Below are 22807 nucleotides of genomic sequence, written 5' to 3' on the forward strand. Positions count from 1 at the left end.
GCCTTATTCACTACAGACAAACACACAGCCAGTTTGCATCCTCCTGTCTGTGGCTTTTGGCAAGTGAGCATGAAAGGGAAATTTACATTGATTTGTCCGGATGTCTGCATTGCACTGGCCAGAACGCTGATGTGAGATGTTTTACTAAGGAGATAAAAGAGCTGGACCCCAGGCCACACGGCAGACTGAAGAACACAACAACACTCAATGGGAGCAACAGACAAGATACGCTCAGCTAAACAAATATGACCGGTGCATTGACATTGACAACTTTTTTACAATCTTGGAATGCCAAACTGTCTTAAAGGACCGTACTGGTGTTTATGTATGTTCTGTCTCATTAATAACAGACGTTTAAAATTCACCTCTGAAAAATGTCTTCTTTGGAACAACCCAATCCTCAGAGAAGAACGTTTTTGCAAAACTGCACATTACACAGTCCTCCAAATTAAATTACAAAATACATTGTTTGTAATAATCCTCCAGAACAACACAAGTGTTTTCTGATCTGACATCCTTATCGGCAAGAAGACATCAAGTGTTACAGTTCGGTTGGAAAAGATATCAATAAATCATATAGAAATTATACACAAGCAAAAAATAATTTTGTTTGACACTTGACACAGCGTTACAATGTGCCACAAAATCAGCCAATCGGAGAATTGAAGAAGGTAAATTCTGGTTGGCTGTTTCGTCTTGAATTTGCGAGTCCCACTATGGCAAAGGCAAGACCTGCCCTACTTTGCCTCTGACAGCAAACTTGCAAATACATTTATTGAGCACAGATTACATTTTTGTCTGCTCAAACAAAATCTTTTTTTTTTTTTGTTTGCGTATAATTTCTCTACAAAATATAATTTATGTGCTTGCAAAATATATTTTTCTGTGCTTCAAATCTCCCATTGCTCGCTCAGGAATGAGGCGCAAATATAACGCCATATATTTTATGATCTGACAACGCTGTGGTTATGGTTTGGTTGGGTTTAGGCACAAAAACGTCTTGGTTAAGGAACAATTGTGGTTATGGTTAAAAGAAACCATTGTTGACTGTCGGTAGGAAATGGGAAGCGAGCAGCGGTGTTTCAAACAAACAGATTATTTGTTGACCATCCAACCACCATCTTTCTCATTTTCTCCTGACAAAAAAGTGTCATGATTCCAGCTTCTAGAGGACTTGTAACGTATGTAAATGTATGTTTTTTCTGGCATTTGTCGTCACCTAGAGTGAACTCACGTCCTTTCACGTCCGCTCGAGTCTTTGCTTTCACATTCCCCTTTGAACCACCCCTTTAGGCTATTAAGTAATGCATAAGGAAGACTGGAACTGGTGAGCTGAGTTAGAATTCATTTTGTCTTCGTCAGTCGTAAAACGTAGTGTAAACATCTAGTTTCTACCAGGTGCAACCAGTAGTCATCAGTGGTCACACTCTTCAGAGGAGGGCAAATGTTTGGATGCATGGTACAGAAGTATGTATCTGTCTCTCAATTCCTCAAAAACTCAAAAGATCAGAGACATGTTTGAATGCATATTTTGTATTATGTAACAAAATATGGTCTCCTACGTGGAGAGATGCTCTTATTGTACAAAGGTTAGTGTGACTGAATGCTTAGAAAATAAACTGGGTGTTTGCAGTGGAGATTAGTGTGCGGTTGCTTTGCCGCCTTTTCATCAGAATAATAATCATTCTGGATTAAGTATTGTTTTTCACATCTTCAGTACAGTGTGTACCTGCACATGTGTCAGCCTTCATCTTCAAATCTGATGAAAGTGTTAGGTGTGGCAACTTAAGAATACAACAGCACAATGTCATGATCGATCTTAATGAGCCTTTTATATTACCCACATTGTTTGAAAGACATAGTTGTGGAAAACTCTAGAAGAAAGTTGTTCTGTTCCTGTAAAAGCAGAGTATAAAAAGAGAGCGCTGATAACATCATAGTTATCATATTTATCAGTTTACTGAGGAAATATTTGTCTTGTTACTACTGTTGTGATCAAAAACTGCTTCTACTCAGCCTCAGTTGGTTTGTCACTCGTTGCTGGTGGTCTGATGCTGCCGGTGATTACCTGTGTGGTCTGAAAAGTGGATGTCCAGGTCGGACAGCCCAGTTAGGAGCCCATAGTGCCCAGGAGAGAAACTCCGAGACATTTGTGACACTGTGAGAAAACAGTGGCTTCATGCTGCCAGTACTTAGTTTGTAAGTAAGTCACTTGTTGCAACACAGTTAAATATGCAATTTGTAAAGAATGTCAGCAATATGACATCAGTGTTCTACTTAAATGATTTGCAAAGCCAAGCACGGTAGATGATATGTAGCATATAATTTATAACCAGCTAAACAAGTTTTGTAATTTCTTTTAATGGGAAGTGTGTAGACATTGTGCTTCAATTACCTCAGTGTTGGGTGAGGCAAACGGATCTTCTTCCTAGACTAATTATTTTCAGTTTGTCTTATACAAGAGTAAGAACTGTGTTGTAAAAGGACACAATAAACCTAAAATTGCAGAGACAGAGCTTACAGTAATACAGCAGACTTTGACACTGATTTGGCAGTCTTTCAGTGTCTCACTGAGAGTTAAATATCAGTGTTGATCATTGGCGGAGCTACAATTTCAAGTTATCTTATATATTATATATACAGTGACTGAAAGGAAGACAAAGAGCAGTGCCAGTTGTCTGTGCTGTATCACTAAATAAACTCTGTCTGACACAGAGCCAAAAAACCTGCTGTGTTCAGCCACGCAAACTGGACATTTTTGTGACACTCGTTTCTAGTTATATCTCTTTTTCAGGACCAGAATGTTTGTGGTTTAAGAGTTGTTTTTAGTGACCTCTGACCTTTTTGTTTAGTGTCACAATCAGGTCCGAAAAACCCTTTAAAAACCCTTTTGTCCATCACATGGCATCTTAAATCTAATTGCTGAATTTCCATTTGATTGGCTGTGAATATTCATTCATTAAAACTAAGACAAATACTTTTTTCTTTCTTATTTTTTCTGTTTTTCTGAGCAGATTTCATTCAAGCTCCCCCGAGGATGGTCTCTTTTCAATTTGGATATTCTATAAGTTTTCCTGTATCATTTACCTTCAGCTCAAATGATCCCTGAGATGGATCATTTGAGCTGAAGGTAAATGATACATCGAGCAGGTAAATTGGCATGAAGTTTTACGAGCTCCTGCATGTACCTAATGGACAATATTGTCCCACAAAGAAAAAAAAATTACAACTGCAGCAATTAAAACAAATTGCAGATGATGGTGAGACAGCCCAAGGAACAAAAAAAGTATTAAATCCTTGGATTCTACTTTCTCTTTGTGGAGTTTAATTGGCAGCTGTGTTTCATAGTTGCAGTTTGTCATTAGTTGGCAGATGTTATGTATTATATCCCGTTTGTACAAAATAGAAAAGTACATTGATTTCTTGTATATTGCAACAACCTGCTAAAACGGAATACCGCTACAATTAGTAGTAATTATCAGTATTGTTTATTGTATACTACGTAGTATAAATTTGGGACACAGGTTTGTATTATGGATAAGAATTAACACTGCAACCTCACGGGGCCGCTATTGGAGCTTTAGACTTTCACTTTTCTTATTTAGACTTTTACAACTGTGTACTGTACTTGGTTTGCAATTTATAATTATCTTGAAGTAGACTGTCTCCATGTACTGTGTGTACTACACTCATAGGAACAAGCTCAATATTATGGAACATGCTGCTCAGTGTTTACAAGCTGACAAGGAGCGAGTTTTATTTAATTTCATGACTTTTCATCCAAAAGAGCACTGTTTTGGTACAGTGTGTGATGTCAGACGATTACGACAAAGCAGTGTACTTGTTCAATATTTAATTTTATTACAGCACCCAAACAAGAGTGACGCACATCTTCCTTTTATTCCAGACCAAAACATAAACCTCCAGAGTGATAACTAGGTCTAGTTTCCTTATCTATAGTCAGTTTCATGTCATAGAGTCACAGATGGTGTTGGGGGTCACACCTGTTAACTATTACTGTACCACCTGCAAATTCACAGGTGGTGCAGTAATAGTTTATGTATGTTGCAGCTGTCAGATACTGTCCCAGCTGCAAGATGCTAAGCAGTACATACAGTAAGATTTAAGTCTAGTTCACCCTGTTAGAGACCATCAGAAGTTATCTTTGTCTAATATATACTGTATAGAACCAAGAAGCCTGACATGTGGCCTCTAACTTCAGTTGTTGTGCTACGGTGGCACAATCGCTGCCCTCAAGTGTCCATTCCCAGTGGTTGGCCATAATATTTTTCAGCAGCTTGTGAAGATTGGTCAAATGGAGGTCATTCAGACCAGGAGGGGTTTAGGTTAACCCTTTGTTCCCCTGCCCCTCCCTCTCTGCCCAGAGGTCGTCATCATGGTCTGAATATGCGTCCTAAATAGCCCTTATAAAGGCATGGTGGGTTCAAGACCCCTTGTGGGATCAGGTAGTGCATCGGGGTCCCACAGATGAGGCAGGGCTCATCTGCTCATCAACACATGAAAGGTTGGCAGGAGAGGAGGGTGAGGTCTGACCTGAGATCTGATGAGGTCAAGCCAAAAACCAAATGTGACTGTGGAGAGATTTACCATCGTCCTTAGTTTTTACTAACACTTATTTTAATTATCGATTTATCTGTTGATTATTTGTTCGATTAATCATTTAGTCTATAAAATGTCAAAAAAGCCCATAGTCAAAACAGATTATCACAATTCCCCGAAGCCCGATGTGACGTCTTCAAATTTGGTATTTTTGCTGGATAAATTACATCAATGACTAATCAGTTTTCAAAATGGTTTGTTCATTATTTTACACATTTCTGTATCTCTAAAGGTTTCATATTTTTAATTAAATATACCAACAGAGAATCTTCCCTGTTGAAATTAGCCCCAAGCAATGATGTCATGGTAAATTAAAAGGCATCACAATCACCAACCTAAACACAAGTCAGTTATACTGTCTGAAATAAAACAATAAATCCATAGTAACAGTAAGTGGGTATAGTTGTGTAGTTGCTGTGCCATTGTTAAAATGTTTGTAAATGTAATCATCTAAACCTAACCTACAGTAGTTTACTGTTGAGGAATACACCCCCGACCCAAATGAGGAAACCTTATGTTAGTGTCCAAATGTTTGATGAGCAGTCACATTCGACTAAAAACAGTATAATGCTAATACATATAGATAAGATATATTTAGAATTGAAAAATAAATAGGTCTGAGATATATTATTATTATCCTGTTGGCAATTCCTACATGCAGTTAAAAACAGAATACAAAAGTTTTCCACACTTAAATTCACAACACGACAACTTGATACCATTGTAATTACTGGGGGTCACAAGAATTTTGATACTATTAAATCTCTCTTCACTCCAGCAGGAAACTGGTTCCGTGTGGATTAATTTTTAACAGTTACAGGAATGGTTTCCTACAGAAAATCAGTGATCCGTGAAGCATTATCAGACCAAATATATGTAGTATATTGTGTGTATGACTGCTCTACAAATTGGAAGAAAACCACAAATTATGAGCCATGTTTTCTTCTTCTTCTTTTTTCTAAGTTGTGGTTAGGGTTATTTTTTTAAGATGAAAGTGCAGGTCTGAGAGAGCCTGAGGGTGGAGTGGGTAAGTTTGAACTTAAAGCTTAAAATGAGTCAGTAATTAATTTAGTGCAGCTGTCTCAACTTCTGTTACACTACTAGTCTAAGAGAAAAACTAAGACTGGCCTTACGTAGTAGATTTGTCTAAAACACATGTCTTTGTGCATCTCCTGTTATCTCCAAGTATAAACTGATCATGATTCTTTGTATCACAATTCCTTCTTTTGTCCACATTTGGTGCATCTAATACCTGTGGACACTAACTCGGCTAGAATACTTTGATATTGTACCATGAGTTACGCACTCTTGAATCACAATTTAAATTTTTGGACATTTTGAAAAATATGTTTTTTATGTCTGTACAGTAAATATGAAGCTACAGCCAGCAGCTGGTTAACTTAGCTTAGCATAAAGAATAGAAACAGGGGAAAACAGTTAGCCTGGCTCTGTCCAAAGGTACCAAAATCCACCTACCAATACCTCTAAAGCTCATTATTAGCATGTTATATCTCATTTGCTAAATCCGTAAAAAAAAATTGATGTATAGAAGCGACAAATTGCGGTTTTAATGGGTGTTACCATTTCTTGGCTGGGAGCAGTGACTTCATGGAGTTTTGACTCACAGCGACGACAAGACTTTCAGGAATAAGCTTATTTCCCAATATGTCAAACTATTCATTTGAAAGCCTTTTGGAGACAAAATGATTCATATATTGCCATCCCAGTTTCATTCTTAGCATGTAATATTCTTTCTTACTGTCATTCCAAATGGCACATTTTCTGGTAGATAGATCATTATAGGCTGAAATTCACTCAGGGTTGCGATAATCTTCCTTGTTGTTTGGGTTAAAGGTGTCTGAGGATGTGGTGGTTGACAGCTGACTCACCAGCTGTTGACAGAGTTTGAGTTTTGTTTGGGAACGTCTGCCTCAGTATGCTGCAGGTGCACACAATCTTGTTTAGTTTCAGGGAGATAGCACCAAAGCAGTGAGGGAGAGGGTATATTATTCAACGACCGGGCAGAGCGACATTATCAGAGCTGCACATAGACTGTAGTAGCGGAGAGTCAGGGATGATGGAGTGATAGCAGAATATCTAAACACTTTCCTTTTTGTGTGTGTTGCTTGTACAGTAATGACAGGCCACAGTGTACTTTCTTTTGTTGGGCTCCTTTCATCCTTTCATGAACGAGTACTGCCCCAAAGAAGTAGATATTTTACAGGCAATGAGCTGAATTGTAGAGTGCAGGCTACACTTTGGAAACTGCAGACAGACACATAATCAAATTAGCTGACTTTAAGTGGGATTCAGGCTAGACATGGTTTAGTAACAGAAGAACAGCTCAGCACCACCGACCACAAAACTGCAAAAGGTGCCGGGTTTTTGCACAAAAGCACAAAATGAATACGTTTTGCACACGTCTCATGAAAATCTAGCTCTGCAAATCCCCCAAAAATGCCCCTTAAAAACACTATTATCTATTTAAATGGCATCCAGTGGGCTATGGTTTGTATAAAATCTTCAACAATGTCCTTCATATTCGATTAGATTTATTGTCATTGCACAGAGTACTTTAAGTTCCAGTGCAACAAAATACAGTTCAGCATCTAACCAGAAAGTGCAAACAATAGCAAAGTGTACATAGATGAATTATGAAGATGAATGAATGTATAAAATAAACTATAAAAACTAGTATGGAGCATGTAGAGTAGAATGAATATAATCATGTACCATTAAGCTGTTCAGTGAAAACAAAGCTGTTAGGTCCTGTTAAATGAATCAAAGTAAAGGTAGTAAAATTATTCAAAGTGATTTATTTATGTAATCGGTGGGAGTGCAAATACAGTTAGACTTGTAGCAGCAAGTGGTGGTAGTTCAATAAGAGTTGTGCAAAGGTGACGTGAAAGTCCTGAGGTGATCAGATAATGAGAGGTGTTATGTGTAAGTACAAAGAGGTTGTTATCAGTGTTGCTCTAAATAGGATTACCTTCTTGCTTCATGCTGCTCTCTAAGTATTTTTCATTATTTAGTTCAGAAAAGGATTGCTCCACTGTTGCAGCTTTGACAGTTTTTACTTTTCCAGTCTTGCTTCAGACCATGACCAGAAGTGCCAGGGGAAATTCTTGTGCAGTGAATTTGCAGGGCTGGAGTCTGATTGTTAGGTTCACTTCACTCAAGCTACACCAGTTGAGCTCTAGAGCAACTTCCTTCTAAAAGTAATGATGTTTCTATCACTTGATGTGAATAACCAGACTGAAACCTTCTCTGTTGCATTTATTTGATTAATAGTTTAGCTTGACTTCCTTTTTAGAGTTATAATCCTTAAGATTTCAGTCCTGGTTGATTTGGTTACAGGTAGTAACGGCAAGTGTTTAATATTATAGGTCTGTTTACAGTGCAGCCAAACAAATTGTTTTCATAAAGAAGTGAGTCACATTACTCCCTGGAATATTTAATGCTGATCCGCTGTTAAAAGATGGCAAAAATTACCGATGATGAATGACCACTGTCATTACGTACCTCTGTTACAAGTACATTGCATTTCCTGTGACTGCTTCACAATAAAAGACACACCATGTTTCGCTAGTTGATTGCTTTGAAGCAGCGGCAGAAGGAAATATTCGGTTAGCATTAACAGTAACTTATTACAGTTCTGATACAGATTTAGGAGAATCAATAGCCAGGCTGATATCAATTAGATATAATTACAAACAGCAAGACTGGATTACATGCTGCATCGTCTCCTGTGAATCCTTCGTGCGTAGGTAGGCAATTTGAACCTTAGCGTACGAATGGCGGACCCTGGCACTACCAATAAAAACTACTATATAGGTAATATAAATGTAAATACATTGAATGGCTATTACGGAAAAAATGCTGACCCTAAATAGGATCAAAAACGATATGCTTCGACTGTGACCAGAAATGCAAGACGAAATTCTTGTGTTCAACTAAGTATGAGTTCTTCCTTAAAATATTATGACATTTCTTTCACTTGATAGTTTGAGTAACCAGACTGAAACGTCTAGTGCATTTATTTTTAGATCTTTTTCTTAAAACATCAAAGTGTTCGCAGCTAGAAAGGCCCTTATGTTTCTCTCTTTGCTGTAATTGCTCTTCTACCACATTGTATCATACACACATATCTCTACAATTTCTCACGTGATGGGACCAGAGGACCTGTCAGACCACGGTCCTAAAGTGCAGCTGCACTGTCTGCACTGACCATATTTCCACCGGTGCTGCAAGTGTGGTATTCAGTATTGAGTAGGGACATGTGGGGCCTCAGTGCAGACTGACAGACGCTTTGAGAAAGTCTTGCAGGTGTTGTCTTGCAGTCTGGAAGGTGTTACAAAAACACAGTGAAGGTGTTACAAAAACACAGTGAGACAAAAAAGAGACAAGCTTTCATAACCACACCAAATGAAGGTTAATGTACGGTAATCTCCCAGTTTATCAGTGATGTAAGTGTTTAACCCTTCGGCCGTGTAGATAATTTTTAAGGATATTAGCCAAGCTGTGGGTATCATTCACATCTACAGTATGTGCAGTAATTTAGTTTAGTAATTTAATTAAGCTAATTGGGGTTAAGGTTATGGGTCATGTCTTCTGTGTAATGTAACTCACTCTCTGATTTGTGCTACTTTACATCCTCATATGTGGTAGTTGAGAATTATGTGAGCTTTTCTTTGATTGAGTTGTATTCCAAAAGGGAAAGAGGCTAAGAAGTAGTACATTTTTGGTGTTTATAGTGATTGTAGAATAGTTATTTCCAACCTGAATTCTGTAACACAAAATTCTGTTTATTATTTAGACTTTATTCTTCTTAGTCTAGTAGTTTTACCTCTTCATACCTCTGAAAACTATTCGAATTAAAGGAATCGTTGATCGATATTTTGGGAAATACCTTTATTTGCTTTCCTGCTGAGGGTTACATGAGAAAATTGATACCACTCCAATGTCTGTCTGCTAAATATGAAGCTATGGCTAAGAGGCGGTTAGCTTAGCTTAGCACAAAGACTAGAAACAGGGAGAAACAGCCTGCCTGGCTCAGTCTGAAGGTAAGATAAATTTAAGAAGTTTGTGCTACTGTATTCTCTCTCTCTCTCACTCTCACTCACTCAACCCAAGTGGCAGATGGCCGCCCACCCTGAGTCTGGTTCTGCTTGAGGTTTCTTACTATTACTATTACTATTTCTTGGTCGGGCGCAGTGACTGCCTCAAGTCTTGTCATCACCATGAGGTTGCCAGGCAACTAGTAGAGTGTCCAGGAAGTCACTACACCCAGTAAAGAAATAGTCCTGTACATAAACCCCAGTCAAACCACAAACTGTTGTTTTTTCACTTTTTTTCTTGTACGGATTAAATAGCCATAAATATAATGAGTTAATGTGAGCTTTAGAGTTGCTGGTAGGCAGATTTTGTTACCTTTGGACAGAGCCAGGCTAGCTGTTCCCCCTGTTTCCAGTCTTTATGCTAAGCTAAGGTAACTGCTTGCTGGCTGTAGCCTTATATTTAACAGATATATTTTTACGAGAGGGGTATCGATCTTCTCATCTAACTTGCTTCAAGAAAACAAATAAGTGTATTTCCCAAAATGTTGAACTATACCTTTTTAAGGGAAAATCTATCTTTGAGTTTGGTTGGTTTTTCATAGGTGCCACAGTTCATTCCTGTGAATGCACTTTGCACAGACCTGTTGGCCTGCACTGCTCTGCACTTCAAAGAATTTGGATGTTTACATCCCGGGTTGCGTCCACGTTTTACCAGTGCACACACGTCAACAGTCTTCTCATTCCTGTGAGCTCCCGTATTTATAGAACTCATTCTGCAGCTCAGCCCGTATTGTTGTTACTCCCTTATTTTCCGCCTCAGGATGGGATTAAATCTCTGAACTACCACTGAACTAAATCAATCCAACATAACACATCAAAGAAATTGGATACATGTTAAAGGTTACAGCAGCCAGCTAATTTGTTCTGTTAATTCTACTTCAAACATTACAGCAAACCTGCGATTGTATGACAAAGTGACCTGATGGTATTGTGCTACCTGTTGCAACAAAGGCTTGGAGAAAGTTTTGACTCTTTCAAACAACATTAATTACAAGCACAAATGTCAGCATGTTATGTAACCTTATTGGGACAAGATTATCAGTGACTCTTTGAAAAATAACTTAATGATAAATGATTTTCATGAGACTCTGTAAAAAGAAAATGTGCAAAAACGCAGCTGAATTTATGAGGCTATAAAAATATCTCCAGAGATATTAGGAATCCTAGTGCATAGTTGAATCATAGTGGGCAGCAGCATGTGTTATTGTTTTGGGTGAAACTGCTGTCACATCCAACCAATTTTTTGTTGTTGTTGACAATAGAGGTCAATGCAGAATTCCAGGCCCCAACATTAACAATCATCTTGGCATGATCGTATACAATGAACGCTAAAGAGGATGATGATTGAGTATATAAAAAGACTTGACACAATGAGTTAAGCCCGGAAGTTTATCGCTTGGCAGCCGTCTTGTCAAAACAACAACCCTGACTCTTGCTGCTGGTGTCCCAGCCCAGGTTGGCTGTTGCTGGCAGCTGGATGGCAGAGATGCTGTTGTTAAAGCAATAGTTTAACATAAATAAATTAAAATAACATTTTAGGAGATACAGTTATGTCAATGTCTGTGCGTTAAGTACAGAGCTGGACTCAGGACGTGTTTAGCCTAGCTTAGCATTAAGACTAGAAACAGGAGGAAACAGCTAGTCTTTCTCTGTCCAAAGTAAAAAAAAAAAAAGAACAAAAAACAATATGACAAAAAAACATAACATTTTGGGAAATACACTCGCTTTCTTTCTGAGAGTTAGATTAAAGATAAATATCAATCTCATGCCTGTGCGCTGTTGGGATGTTTTTAGCCTAGCCTATCGTTAAGACTGGAAGCAGGGGGAAATGGCTCTGACAGACATTAAAAAATGCATCAAAAACCCCACAAGTGTTTTTGTTTTTACATTACTGTTTATGCACATATCGACAAACAATGTTATTTAGCAAGTTTTAAAAGTATTGGAAGGTGTATTTTTTTTTAACTTTAGAGCCAGGCTAGCTGTTTCCCCTGCTCCCAGCCTTTATGCTAAGCTAGGCTAACCACATCCTGACTCTGTACTTAAAGCAGTGGTTTGACATTTTGCGAAATACGTTTATTTGCTGTTGAGAGTTAGATGAGAAGATCGATGCCGCTCTCATATTTGTATGTTGAGTATGAAGCTGGAGCCAGCAGATGATTAGCTTAGCTTAGCATAAAGACTGGAAACAGTGGGAAACAGTTAGCCTGGCTCTGTCCAACGGTAAGAAAAATACACCTACTAGCACTTCTAAAGTTCACTAATTACGTTATATCTTGTTTTGTGTAATCCATACAAAAACCAAAATATAAAAATGACAATTGCAGTTTTACAGGGGGTTATGTGCCTGACTCTTTCCTGGCCTGGAGCATGCAGTGACTAAGCTAAGCTAATCTTACCCTGGCTCCAGCTTCATACTCAACATACAGATACGAGAGTGGTTGCATTAGTTTCCAGATTGTTACCCCAGTTGTGTAACTAAAATTCCAGTGGATTTTCAAGTTTTCATTTGAGTTTAACAGTTAAATGTTATGCACAGGGTTAGATTTTTGAAGTTCTTTCAGAATCTATTGGATCATTTCAAAATTAGTTTGCCATCAAGCTAAAAACAAGCCTTTTTTCTTTCTTCCCTAGTCACTGACATGTTGGAAACCCAAGCTATTTACTGCACCGTGACACATAGGATTTTAAAGGAACGTTGGTTTAGACTGCCAGAATGTGTTGTGAAACAGTGTGTGTACTAATGGATGAGTTGCTCCAGATAAAAAATGCTTGAATAACTCAAGCATTTAACACAAAATAAGTTGTTTTTTCAAACCCACTTATTATAAAGATGGATGAATGGCTTTTATATTTTACATGCATTAACAAATGAAAATGTCTTTTGAAGTGATTTACACACAAAGGAAAAAGCTTCACCGCTTTATACACACCATCAATGTCTATCAACATTTTCCCTATGCATCCTTCAGAAGGGATTTTGATCATGTGTTGAGAGAGGCCGAGCAAGAAAAGAGAATGATAGAATAAAAGCTTCATCTCCATCTGCCTAGTAATGTAAACAAACACAGTGACAAAGGAGAGCAAAACAAACAGGAACACAGACGCTCTTAATAACGTGTTGCCATGCATGCTACTGTAAATGTGTCCCCATTTCTTTTATGTATTTTTCTGTGAAATTATCTTTGGAAACCCAAATCAGATTGATATCTGTCTGTTTGCAGTGTTGGCTCAGTACAATGTTTTCTCAGATAGTGTAATGTTTATTCAAGGTCCAATATATCAGCACTTACTGTTATTGTACTGTTATTATAGCAATGAGAAAAATATGGGTCAAAATCCTCAAGCCGAAAGGGACAATCCTATCAGTGGCACATTATTATTGGAATAAGATAACCTAGCAACAGTTTTAGCCTGTATGAAATGCAGCTCTGTGAGGGTGTACTTAGACACAGCGGTGCTTTGAGCTAAATATGCTAACATGCTCACAATGACAATGCTAACATGTTGATGTTTAGCAGGTGTAATGTTTACCATGTTCACCATCTTAGTTTAACTGTGTTAGCATGCTAACATTACCTTATTAGCACTAAACAAAGTACAACTGAGGCTGATGGAAGGCCATTAGTTTTGCATGCATTTGGTCATAAAACAAAATATTGGTCAAATAGAATTTTTGACATGATGATGGTGCTAGATGAGTTATTAATTCATCCTGAGGGGATCATGAATGTGCACACCACTGGTGGCACTAGAGGATAAGTTAGAGGTTCACCAGAGTCATCAGGATACATCATCTGGGAACCATGAATGTCTGCATCAAATTTTGTACCAATCCGTTGAGTAGATGTTGAGATATTTCACTGAATGAGTAAAAACTTTCACTTCTTCATAGCGTCAGAGGGTCACCAGAGTCATTAGGATTCATCCTCTGGGGACCTTCAATATCTATACAAAATCCTGTTATCATTATGACTGAAAATCCATCCAACAGTTGTCAATATATTTCACTCTGAACCAAAAATGTCAACCTCATGGTGGTGTTAAAGAAGTCTGTACAAAATTCTGTGGCAGTCCATCCAGTAGTTGTTGAGACGTTTCAGGACCAAAGTGGTTGACTGACAGATACTTCCATCCCTAGAGCAACACTGCTAGCATGACTAAAAATAACTTAAAATATGACTCTTTGAAGTTAATTCTATTGTTGTAAAGCTTTCACCGAGGTTAAACTGTACTTCTAGATAGCTCACCTTCAGTCTTTTTCTCGCTGGACATTGATGAATGTTCGACGGGGTAAATTACTCCATCTGGAATGCTTTAAGACTAACACCTGTTAGCCACTTCAACAAAAATGGAAATAATAATTACTTGGAGTGCCAAAGAAATGCATATTTTGACATGCATTTATTATCTGTATGCATGAAGTGTGTTGCCTTTGCTGTCTTGTTTGCGTGTGTTATATTTTTTTTAAATTGGAGCCGGCGACACCAACAGACCTAATAAACTGATTAAGAAGGCTCGCTCTGAAATTGGCTGCAAATCAGATACCTTTTGAAGTTGTGGTTGAGAGGACACTGAACAAACTGTTATCCATTATGGATAACCCTGACCACCCTCTCCACCACCTACTGGACAGACAGCGGACTACTTTCTCTAACAGACTGGTTCAGCTTCGCTGTCACAAGGACCAATACAGGAAATCTTTTCTGCCCAAAGCAATAACTCTCTACAACACCTCACCTCTGTCTAAAAGAGAAGTCTCAGAAATCTCAGCTTTATAGTTTCTGTCTCAACCAAACTCCACTCTGTTTGCTCCTCCAATAACTTTGCTCATGGTGAATTTTTTTTTTCTATTGATATATCTTTCTCTTTTCTAGTGTTGATATGTGTATTTACTGTTCTCGTGCAATTCCTGGATAACCTGCTGCTGTAACACAAGAATTTCCCAAATTGGGATCAATAAAGTACATCTATCTATTTATCTATCCATCTATGGAAAATGTTTTTCATCACCCCTGACTTTGACTGAGTTAATTTTAGACAACAGAGTTCAAACTGTTCCTGAAACTTGTTGTATAATTCTTTGCATTCTCAGCATTCCCTCCAAATGTGCATATGAGCAATGGCTGACAGGGCCCCTCACTCTTTGATTTCAAACTACAGTACAGTTGAATAAAGCCAGGGAGGAGCAGAAGCATAACTGCAGACATGACTCATCTTCACATTCATGTCTGTCAGCAAAACATTTTTTTGATATCTCAGGGATATTCAGAAAATACTTTTCAGTATGTGTTGTGCTCTTGGCAGGGAGGGAGGCAGTAGCTGGGTTGCGTAGGAATGAAAGTGGGTTTACAGGCAGACAAGTGCTGAGAGATACCTGCACAGATTCCCATAATCAGCTGTCTGAGAAGTGTGTCATCCCCTCTCGCCCAGATGTGATGACAAATGAAAATCAACCACAGTGGAGAACCACTCAAGTTGCCAGTCTGACTTTTTCTTGCAAAGCAGACACTAAAAGGGCAACATCTTCCTCGAGCATCCCAACCCCCACTTATCAAGTAAAGCTCCCTGACAGGTTTCTCGTGGTGCTCAGTCATCCAGCTGATTCCTGATGACCTTTTCAGCCGAAACCTGAGTTTGACTCAGCCAGCCACAGTAATTAATCCCCTCTGGTCGGGCAGCAGCAGGGTTTCTTGAGATGCTTTGGCACAGCTGGGAGAGGTATAGTTGGAAAACAGGGCGTGTGGAGGTAGAGTCGGGCGTTGGTCAGACGTCAGAAGTCGAGACCAGTCCTCCCCGCCCAGACGTTCCTCGCAGAGTCCTATTGTTCGGCTCCTGAGCTCGAGAATTCCTGTGGAGTTGAGGAGATTCCTTGCTGTGTAATGGGGTATTATGTTAGCGCTTGCTCTATTCAATAGACTAATGAGTTATGCCTAAAGCTAATGTCTCAGGGGAGTTCCTTACATAGAACTGCATAGTTTAGAGGGTAAGAGCCATTGTGTTGGGTCCCGCGCCCGTCCGCATGCTGCTATCCTCTTCAATGTGCAGGTAAATGGATGCGTCTCCTTTCAGCAATGCTCCTGCAGAACTAAGCGCTACGGCTGCCTCATGACGCAGAGGGCATGTAATGATTTTGAAGATAAGAGTGGGCCAAGTCATAGAAGCAAACATGCAGCAGGCATTTTGATAAAGGCAATCTGATAACAAGCTATGAAGTTAGCGTGTTTTAAAGGGCTGTAGTGATATGGATTTTCACTAGAAGTGTGGTAGAATAATGTCAGTGGTGAAAAGTAGTAGTAGTAAGTTCAGTTACTGAAGTACATTACTTAAGTAGAATTTTGAGGTACTTGTACTTTTAGTATTTCCATTTAATGCCACTTTATATTTCTACTCCAGTACATTTCAGAGTGAGATATTGTACTTTTTACTCCACTGCATTTATTTAACAGCTTTAGTTACTTTTCAGATTCCAGTTTTACATACAAAACATACAATGAGCTTATAGAACATGCATTTTGTAGATTAAACCACCCAACTGTATGTAAAATAGTTCCAATTAGCTCCATTTTGATTGATGAATATATAGAATAATATAACAATGACATGGACCATTCTGCTGCATAATGATTACTATTACTTTTGACACTTGAAGCACATTTTGCTGAAAGTTGACTCATGTAAATTTTTAAATGCAGTACTTTTTCTTGTAATGAGTATTTTCATGCTGTGGCATTGTCACTTTTACTTAAGTAAAGAATTTGAATATTCAAACATGTTGTCACGTTTACATCATGCATCATATTCATAAACCTGAGTGAAATATATGTAGAGAAATGTTGCAATGGAGCCACTTTTAAATGGGAAGCATCACTGTTATTGTTCAGCTTCACTTGTTATGTAACATGTTGTGGACAAATAACTTACTGGATCAAGCATTATGCTGGTTTCTGGGGTCGACTTGATAACATTTCCTTTACAATCCCAAGAGAGCACAATATCAGCAGATCTACTTCCATTAACAGGAGGTTTGTTTGGCTGCAAGCGCTAGTGTACACTCTACCTGTATCGTGGGATTAAATTCAGCTGAACACATTTCTTGTATGTCATCTGAACTTTTTCTCTATTGTCTTCGGACTGTATCTGCAGTCCTGACTGGCTCCTGCAGCAGACAGGTCTTAAAATTGTTCTGCAAACAAAAAGTAGGTCTGTCTGGAAAATATGACATAAGTATTATTATGATTGGACTCTGCACGCAGGAAGATACAACAGCGTTTCTTTCAGTAAGCCCAAGGCACAGAATCCACCATGGATTTGTTTGCTAAATGGGCTGGATAGATAAGACTTTTCAACCAATTTGCATTGGATTGTTCTCCGCTGCCAGTTCAAGCAGCTCTGTGACGAGTGATTGGAGCGAGTTTCAGGCGCACCAACATTTGAACTGAACCCAAGAACAACTTGTATGACATTCAACATATGTACAACTGAGATATAGAGGGGACACATCTGACAGATTGATGCAACACATTTGCGCTGCTTCAGTCTTGTGATGATAGAAATAACTTTTAAGAACTATCTACTTTAGTCATTGTCCAACGAAGAGTTTACAGCTCTACTGATTGAAAGTCGTATTTTCTAATCCATGCTTACTGGGTGAGTCTTATTTTCACATAAATTGAAGGATTACATGCTCGTCTATGGGTTGAGAAAATTCTCCATCTTGGGCTAAAACCTACTTTTAAACTGATCTGATTATCTTTAAAATACACTTCTCTTAGTTCCTGCAAAGCTGGCATTTTCGTTGATAAAGGGTTTTCTTTTTACAGCAGCAAAATTAGCTGCATGAGTGATTTACTGGAATGAAATGAAGTTGATTTATGAGCCGAGATGAAATTAAAGATATCTGCGGCGGTGCCAGGAGTTTTTGGTGCCAATTAGGATAAAAACAGATGCAAGGCAATAGGAGGATGAGGAGGAGTGGGGAAGGGTGATTTAAGGGACAACAGCTGTAAATAATGGCCCTTATCTGCAATAATCAGAGGTGAGCGGAGAGGCCAGGGCAGGTGGTAAAGAGAATAACATAAGAGTGACTCAGGCTTTGTTGAATTTTAGGTGAGTCACTTGTCAGCAAGAGTTGTAAAATCTCAGGTTGGAAGATGGTAGATATCTCAAAGTATTTTAAAACAAAGGAGGTCATTACAGTGCTGAAAACAAACAACGTGCAGGATGTGTCTTTGAAATCCAAGCTGCTTGAAAGAAACCTTGAATCCACTTTCAGCTGATTTAGAAATTGCAGTGTATACTCTGCTTTGGCACAGGGATGAAAGGGCGGGATTAGCGCGGTTTAATTGCTCTTTGCCTTGTTGTCTTCCATTTCAACACTTTCTTGTTATCACATCTGAGTCTGTCTCTCTCCTTATCCCCATCTCTCACACTTAATCTCACTCGGTTCTCTTTCACTTTTGCTTTGTGTATTTCATTTACCGACTTGAAATCTGCTTTTGTTACACCTCTGATTTATAAAACTCAATGCTCACAAAAGATTTTGAATATTTTGGCCTGGCAGATCCTCTATTTCCAGATGGTGAAACGCTGCTTTTCTCCGGCCTATTTTAGCTTCAAAGATCAAAGTCATTGCACACAGAATACACCACAGCATATGAAACAATAAAGATGACAGAGTTGAGCAGTTGTTTTTAAATAATTGTGTAAAGATTTATTTAAGTAAGGCCAAAATGTGGCACCTTGGTGACAAAACATTTCATAGAAATGACAAACCAAACGTGACGGACCAATATGGTGAACAAACTGCAATGTTTACAAAGAATAAATAAATAAAACACATAGTAGCAACAACATACATAACATATTATAGTTATTAAATTATAAGTGTAAAGAAATCTGTGATAACATCCACATGAAAACTCCCAGCAGCTACTGTACTGCATAGCTACAGTGACCTGCGTCCTGGCACACAGGAGACGACCTGTTACATAAAATGCAGTAAATAGTTTCAGTCAGTGGAAAAACGACACAAGGCACAAAATCCCTTCTACGTAGACATGACAGTCTGTTTTTGCAACTGTGTGTGAGTAAAATAATGGCATTTTGAAATATAATAAGTAGGACAGCCTTCATCCATATACAACAGTGATTTTTATTTTCTATAACAAGAGGGATTTATATTAAATCCTTCCAGTAATGTTTGAAATGCATTTTTTTTTTTGGGTTTTATTATTTCTTGAGTCCAACGGAGTAACATTCTTGCTCTGACCACCTACAAGATCAATGAATGTCCTTGATTTTGCAGACCAGGGGGGCCAAGTCCTCTGTTCACCATATCTCCTTTCACCTGAACTCCCTGTCTTGTCTTTGACCTCGTTCATCTGGCTGATGAAGAGCAAACAAGTCGGGCTGTAAATGCACTCTGCTCTGCTGCAGACACCTCGCGACACCGCAGCCATGAGGCCAACATGGAGTACGTTTGCCGGGCCTTATTTGGGCTCTCCATTGTCTTCCACATGGATCCCCACTGGCTGATGACTTCAGAGAAGGGCCCATGTGTATGAAACCCATTCCCCCTCTGTATGACAAGGTGAGGAGGTTATCTGTCGTCTTTAGGAGGCCGTGCTCTCGCCATCCCATGCTCTCGCCCTGTGGCGCTGTCTCACCCTCCACTTCTCGAGCAGCAGGCGGGTTTTCAAGGCAGCCCGGGTTGCCAGAGGCGACACCCGTTTCTTGTTGCTGTTCTCCATCCTATAGAAAAAGACAGAAGGCAATCAGACATCCGAACCGAAGATCTCTCTCGTTATGTAAAATGCAAACCTATAGCTTGCTGTCACTCACGTTCAGACCGCCAAGTGTCATGCAGAACACACTTTTGAGTGGTTTGAGCAGACTGAAGTTTATGTTTCCAATTATTAATGTGTCAGAAAGTGCAGACATATGGCGTGGCAAACTTTGAGAGGGTTTGAGTTTGAAACATGATGGCACATGAGTGCAGCTGTGGCAGAGAGGAGCTCTTGTATCCACATTACTTTCACAATTAAGTGATGCAGCTTACTATAGGTAAATTCAATACAATCTTAGAGGTTTTATGGAATTCATAATGGTGCTCAGTCATCATAATATATAGGGAATTTCTGTCTTGAGGGTTAATCTCGAAATTTCCTGCCTCTTAAACACGTGCTGACCAGGTTTTACCCATTACCCTGAGATATTTTGCCTTACAAAAGATGGCAGTGTTGCGTGAGGTTATAATTGCCATGTCCATTTATTTTGCAAATAGACTTTGGAGGTATTCATCCCCCTTCAGTCTGAGTGGGTTGTCTTACTTCTTAATCCTGCCCGTGTTGGCTGCCAGCTTGTGTTTGCACTGCGCCTCAACGCAACCATCGCCCTCGGCAGGGCGGATCACCGTGTCTGGCGATGTTTCATACCTGTGAGGAGAAAAACACGACGAGGATCACGTTTCAATTCTTCAACCCACGGTTTCGACACATTCATGGCATTTAAGTCACGAAACGTGTTCTTACATGTGATTTGAAACGAGCACAAATATGATAGACTCAGGCGATTTCTAGTATCACTGACAGTAAATCTAATCTAATAATAGTTGTTATTGCCTGTAAGTCTTGGAAGCTGTGATAAAATGCAAGTTACCTGAGGTGTTTTTCCAGCCGGCAGAAGTTTTTGCATGCGTTGTCGTTCTCGCGGAGACACTGGCAGCGAGGTCCGCTGCTGGTTGCCATGGAGTCCGCGACCGCGCGCCTCGTCCTGGGAGCGTTGCCCAGTCCGTATGAGACCACGCGCCTGGATGGAACAGTGGCACAATTCGAATCAAACAACTGAAATCAACCGTCAAAACACCGTTAATTTTGCAACCCACATTCACGCTGAACGCGTTATATTTGACGGTCAAACGCTTGTTTAACTTTTCAAAAGTACAAGTATCCAACATTGATAAGGTAGGCAAAGTCAAACCATACTTTATTTTCATTTACACTCGCTAAAAGTTAACAGAAAGGCGACCCTTTCCTCAAAATCGTTAGCTTAACGTTACTGTTTGCTACTCGTTAGTCAAATTGTTTTTGTGTTTCAGTTTTGTTTGTTTTTTGTCGAAAATAAAATGTCTCATTCTCTATTAGGGCTGCTGGAGAAACGTAATCTGTCACTACTGTTAAAAGACGATATTAGGCTCATGGTGACTTACTCAGGGGTGTTGACCCATATGATGTCCAGGTGGCAGAAGTAGACGCACTCCTTGTCCAGGAAAGTGGCGCAGGAGCAGCGTTTGGTCCGCACGTGGCGCCCCTGGGTGGCGGTGGAGGCAGTGGGTGTCTCTCCAGAAGGCGCTGATAGGACTGTAATTAAATCATCGTTATAAAAACACTGCATATAAACTATTAATCTAACGCTACATGTCAGGAAGATGCATAAAGCGAACGCCATGTTACCAATGTAATTGCAGCAAGATTTTTCTCTGCTACTTTGCAGAGGCAGAATTACAATTTTAACTGTTAAATAATTTAAGTAATTCAAATATTACGTATATTATGTACCTAAAGTTAGTGTTAATGCACAGGTTAAATAGCTACAATTAGTCGTTTGGCTGTTGGGGGGGAAACAAAAGTTACCTGTGCACAAAATCCAGGAGTACATCACTGATAACGCGGAAATCAAAATGTATATATCCATTTTTCCAGGTTCTCCTTTAAACAAAATGTTGCTCAAGAAAATTAATAATCCTCCAGAAGTGAAAAATGTATCATCCAGTGTAGCCCCTCACTCCTTCGCAAAGTGTTTCAGTGATCGTCCTCAGAGATTCACGTAGGAGCGCAGAGGCGTCTGGAGTCTCTCTGTCAGTGTAGCCCCACATGTGCAGCCCTTTGACTTTATACAAGTGCTTCCCACCTCCCCCTCCTCCTCCTGCGGGGCCGCAAAGTTTAGTCCTTTGGCTTGTGCCCAGACAATGATGTTTGTTAGTACTCGGCCGCTGATAAGCAGCCGTGTTGGTCAAGTTTAGGACTTTGAGATGCCTTGGGTTTGAGTTAGTGGATGGGGGAGACGCCTCTTGTTGCCTCAGTTGCATCTCTGAAACAGCAGGTGGCAGTCAAGCAACATGATTCATTTCCCCGTTTTAATGGTGAGCATTGAATAAAAAAGTATTATAAAGCATTAGTGTAGAAAAGTATATATATTAAGTATTCTTACTTGACTTAAATATTACTCAAGTAGAAGTTCAATTACTTTTTTTTTGCTGAAAACTACTCCAGTAAAAAATAGATAGGCAGAGAGAGTAGGCTACTTTGTTAATCATAGTGAAAAAGTGTTAAGCAGTCAAGTCACATACGTTTTTTTTTTTTTAATAAAAACATTTATTTAACCAGATGAGTTCAATTGAGTTTGGAAACTTCTTTTGCATGGAAGCCCTGGCCAAGACGGCAGCATAAAAAGTTGCAGACAAAACCATACAAAAGATAAAACAATACTAAACAACAGATAACAATAAGGCAAAAATAAACCAAGAACAGGGACAACTGACAAAGGAGTCATTTACTGTAAGATTTACAATAGTCTTGAATTTTGCCAGAGGTACCAAATCTCTTGATTTCAAATCACAAATGACAATTAAAAGCCATAAATAAAAAAAACACAGTATGATAATAGAGACAAGACTAAAACCTAGGACCATATTAGACCGTAGACAGATACATATGTGTTGAATATACACTATACAGTGATAGTAATGATAGTAAATTGGCCATTCTTTATGTTAGACAAGTAAAAACAAAAGCACCCTTTTTTTGACAGTAACATGGCCAGTGTGACATCCTGATTGTAAGTGTTTTAGTATCAAAATACCAGCCCACTATTCATTCTCACATGTAGAGAAGTGCTGACGAGTTTTCTTTATAAAGCTTTCTAACAGTTAGATTTCCTTTTTATATGATTTTAAAAAACGGGTTCAAAGCAAACGGAAATAACATCACAAGGTGGTGTCTTCTGTTATTCTTGCCTTTTGAAAACAGTGTACCATCCTTCAGTATGTACATCAAATACTAATCCACTAA

At 39.0% G+C, this 22807-nt stretch overlaps 1 protein-coding gene and 1 long non-coding RNA gene across 2 annotated transcripts in view; one reads left to right on the forward strand and one right to left on the reverse strand.

The window, feature by feature from the left end:
- The window catches only part of LOC122865018, a 60854-nt gene that overhangs the window by 31593 nt on the left and 6454 nt on the right, over positions 1 to 22807 (forward strand). The window lies entirely within an intron of this gene.
- Positions 18425 to 21880, reverse strand: edn1 (endothelin 1). The gene is made up of 5 exons (XM_044172923.1): positions 21371 to 21880; positions 20947 to 21097; positions 20397 to 20546; positions 20069 to 20173; positions 18425 to 19490 (listed from the first exon to the last, which is right to left on the reverse strand). Exons 1-5 carry the CDS (start codon positions 21429 to 21431, stop codon positions 19352 to 19354), a joined length of 606 nt encoding a protein of 201 aa, XP_044028858.1. The 5' UTR covers positions 21432 to 21880; the 3' UTR covers positions 18425 to 19351.

This window comes from Siniperca chuatsi, linkage group LG17 (assembly GCF_020085105.1).
Source record: "Siniperca chuatsi isolate FFG_IHB_CAS linkage group LG17, ASM2008510v1, whole genome shotgun sequence".
NCBI classification, from domain to species: Eukaryota; Metazoa; Chordata; class Actinopteri; order Centrarchiformes; family Sinipercidae; genus Siniperca; species Siniperca chuatsi.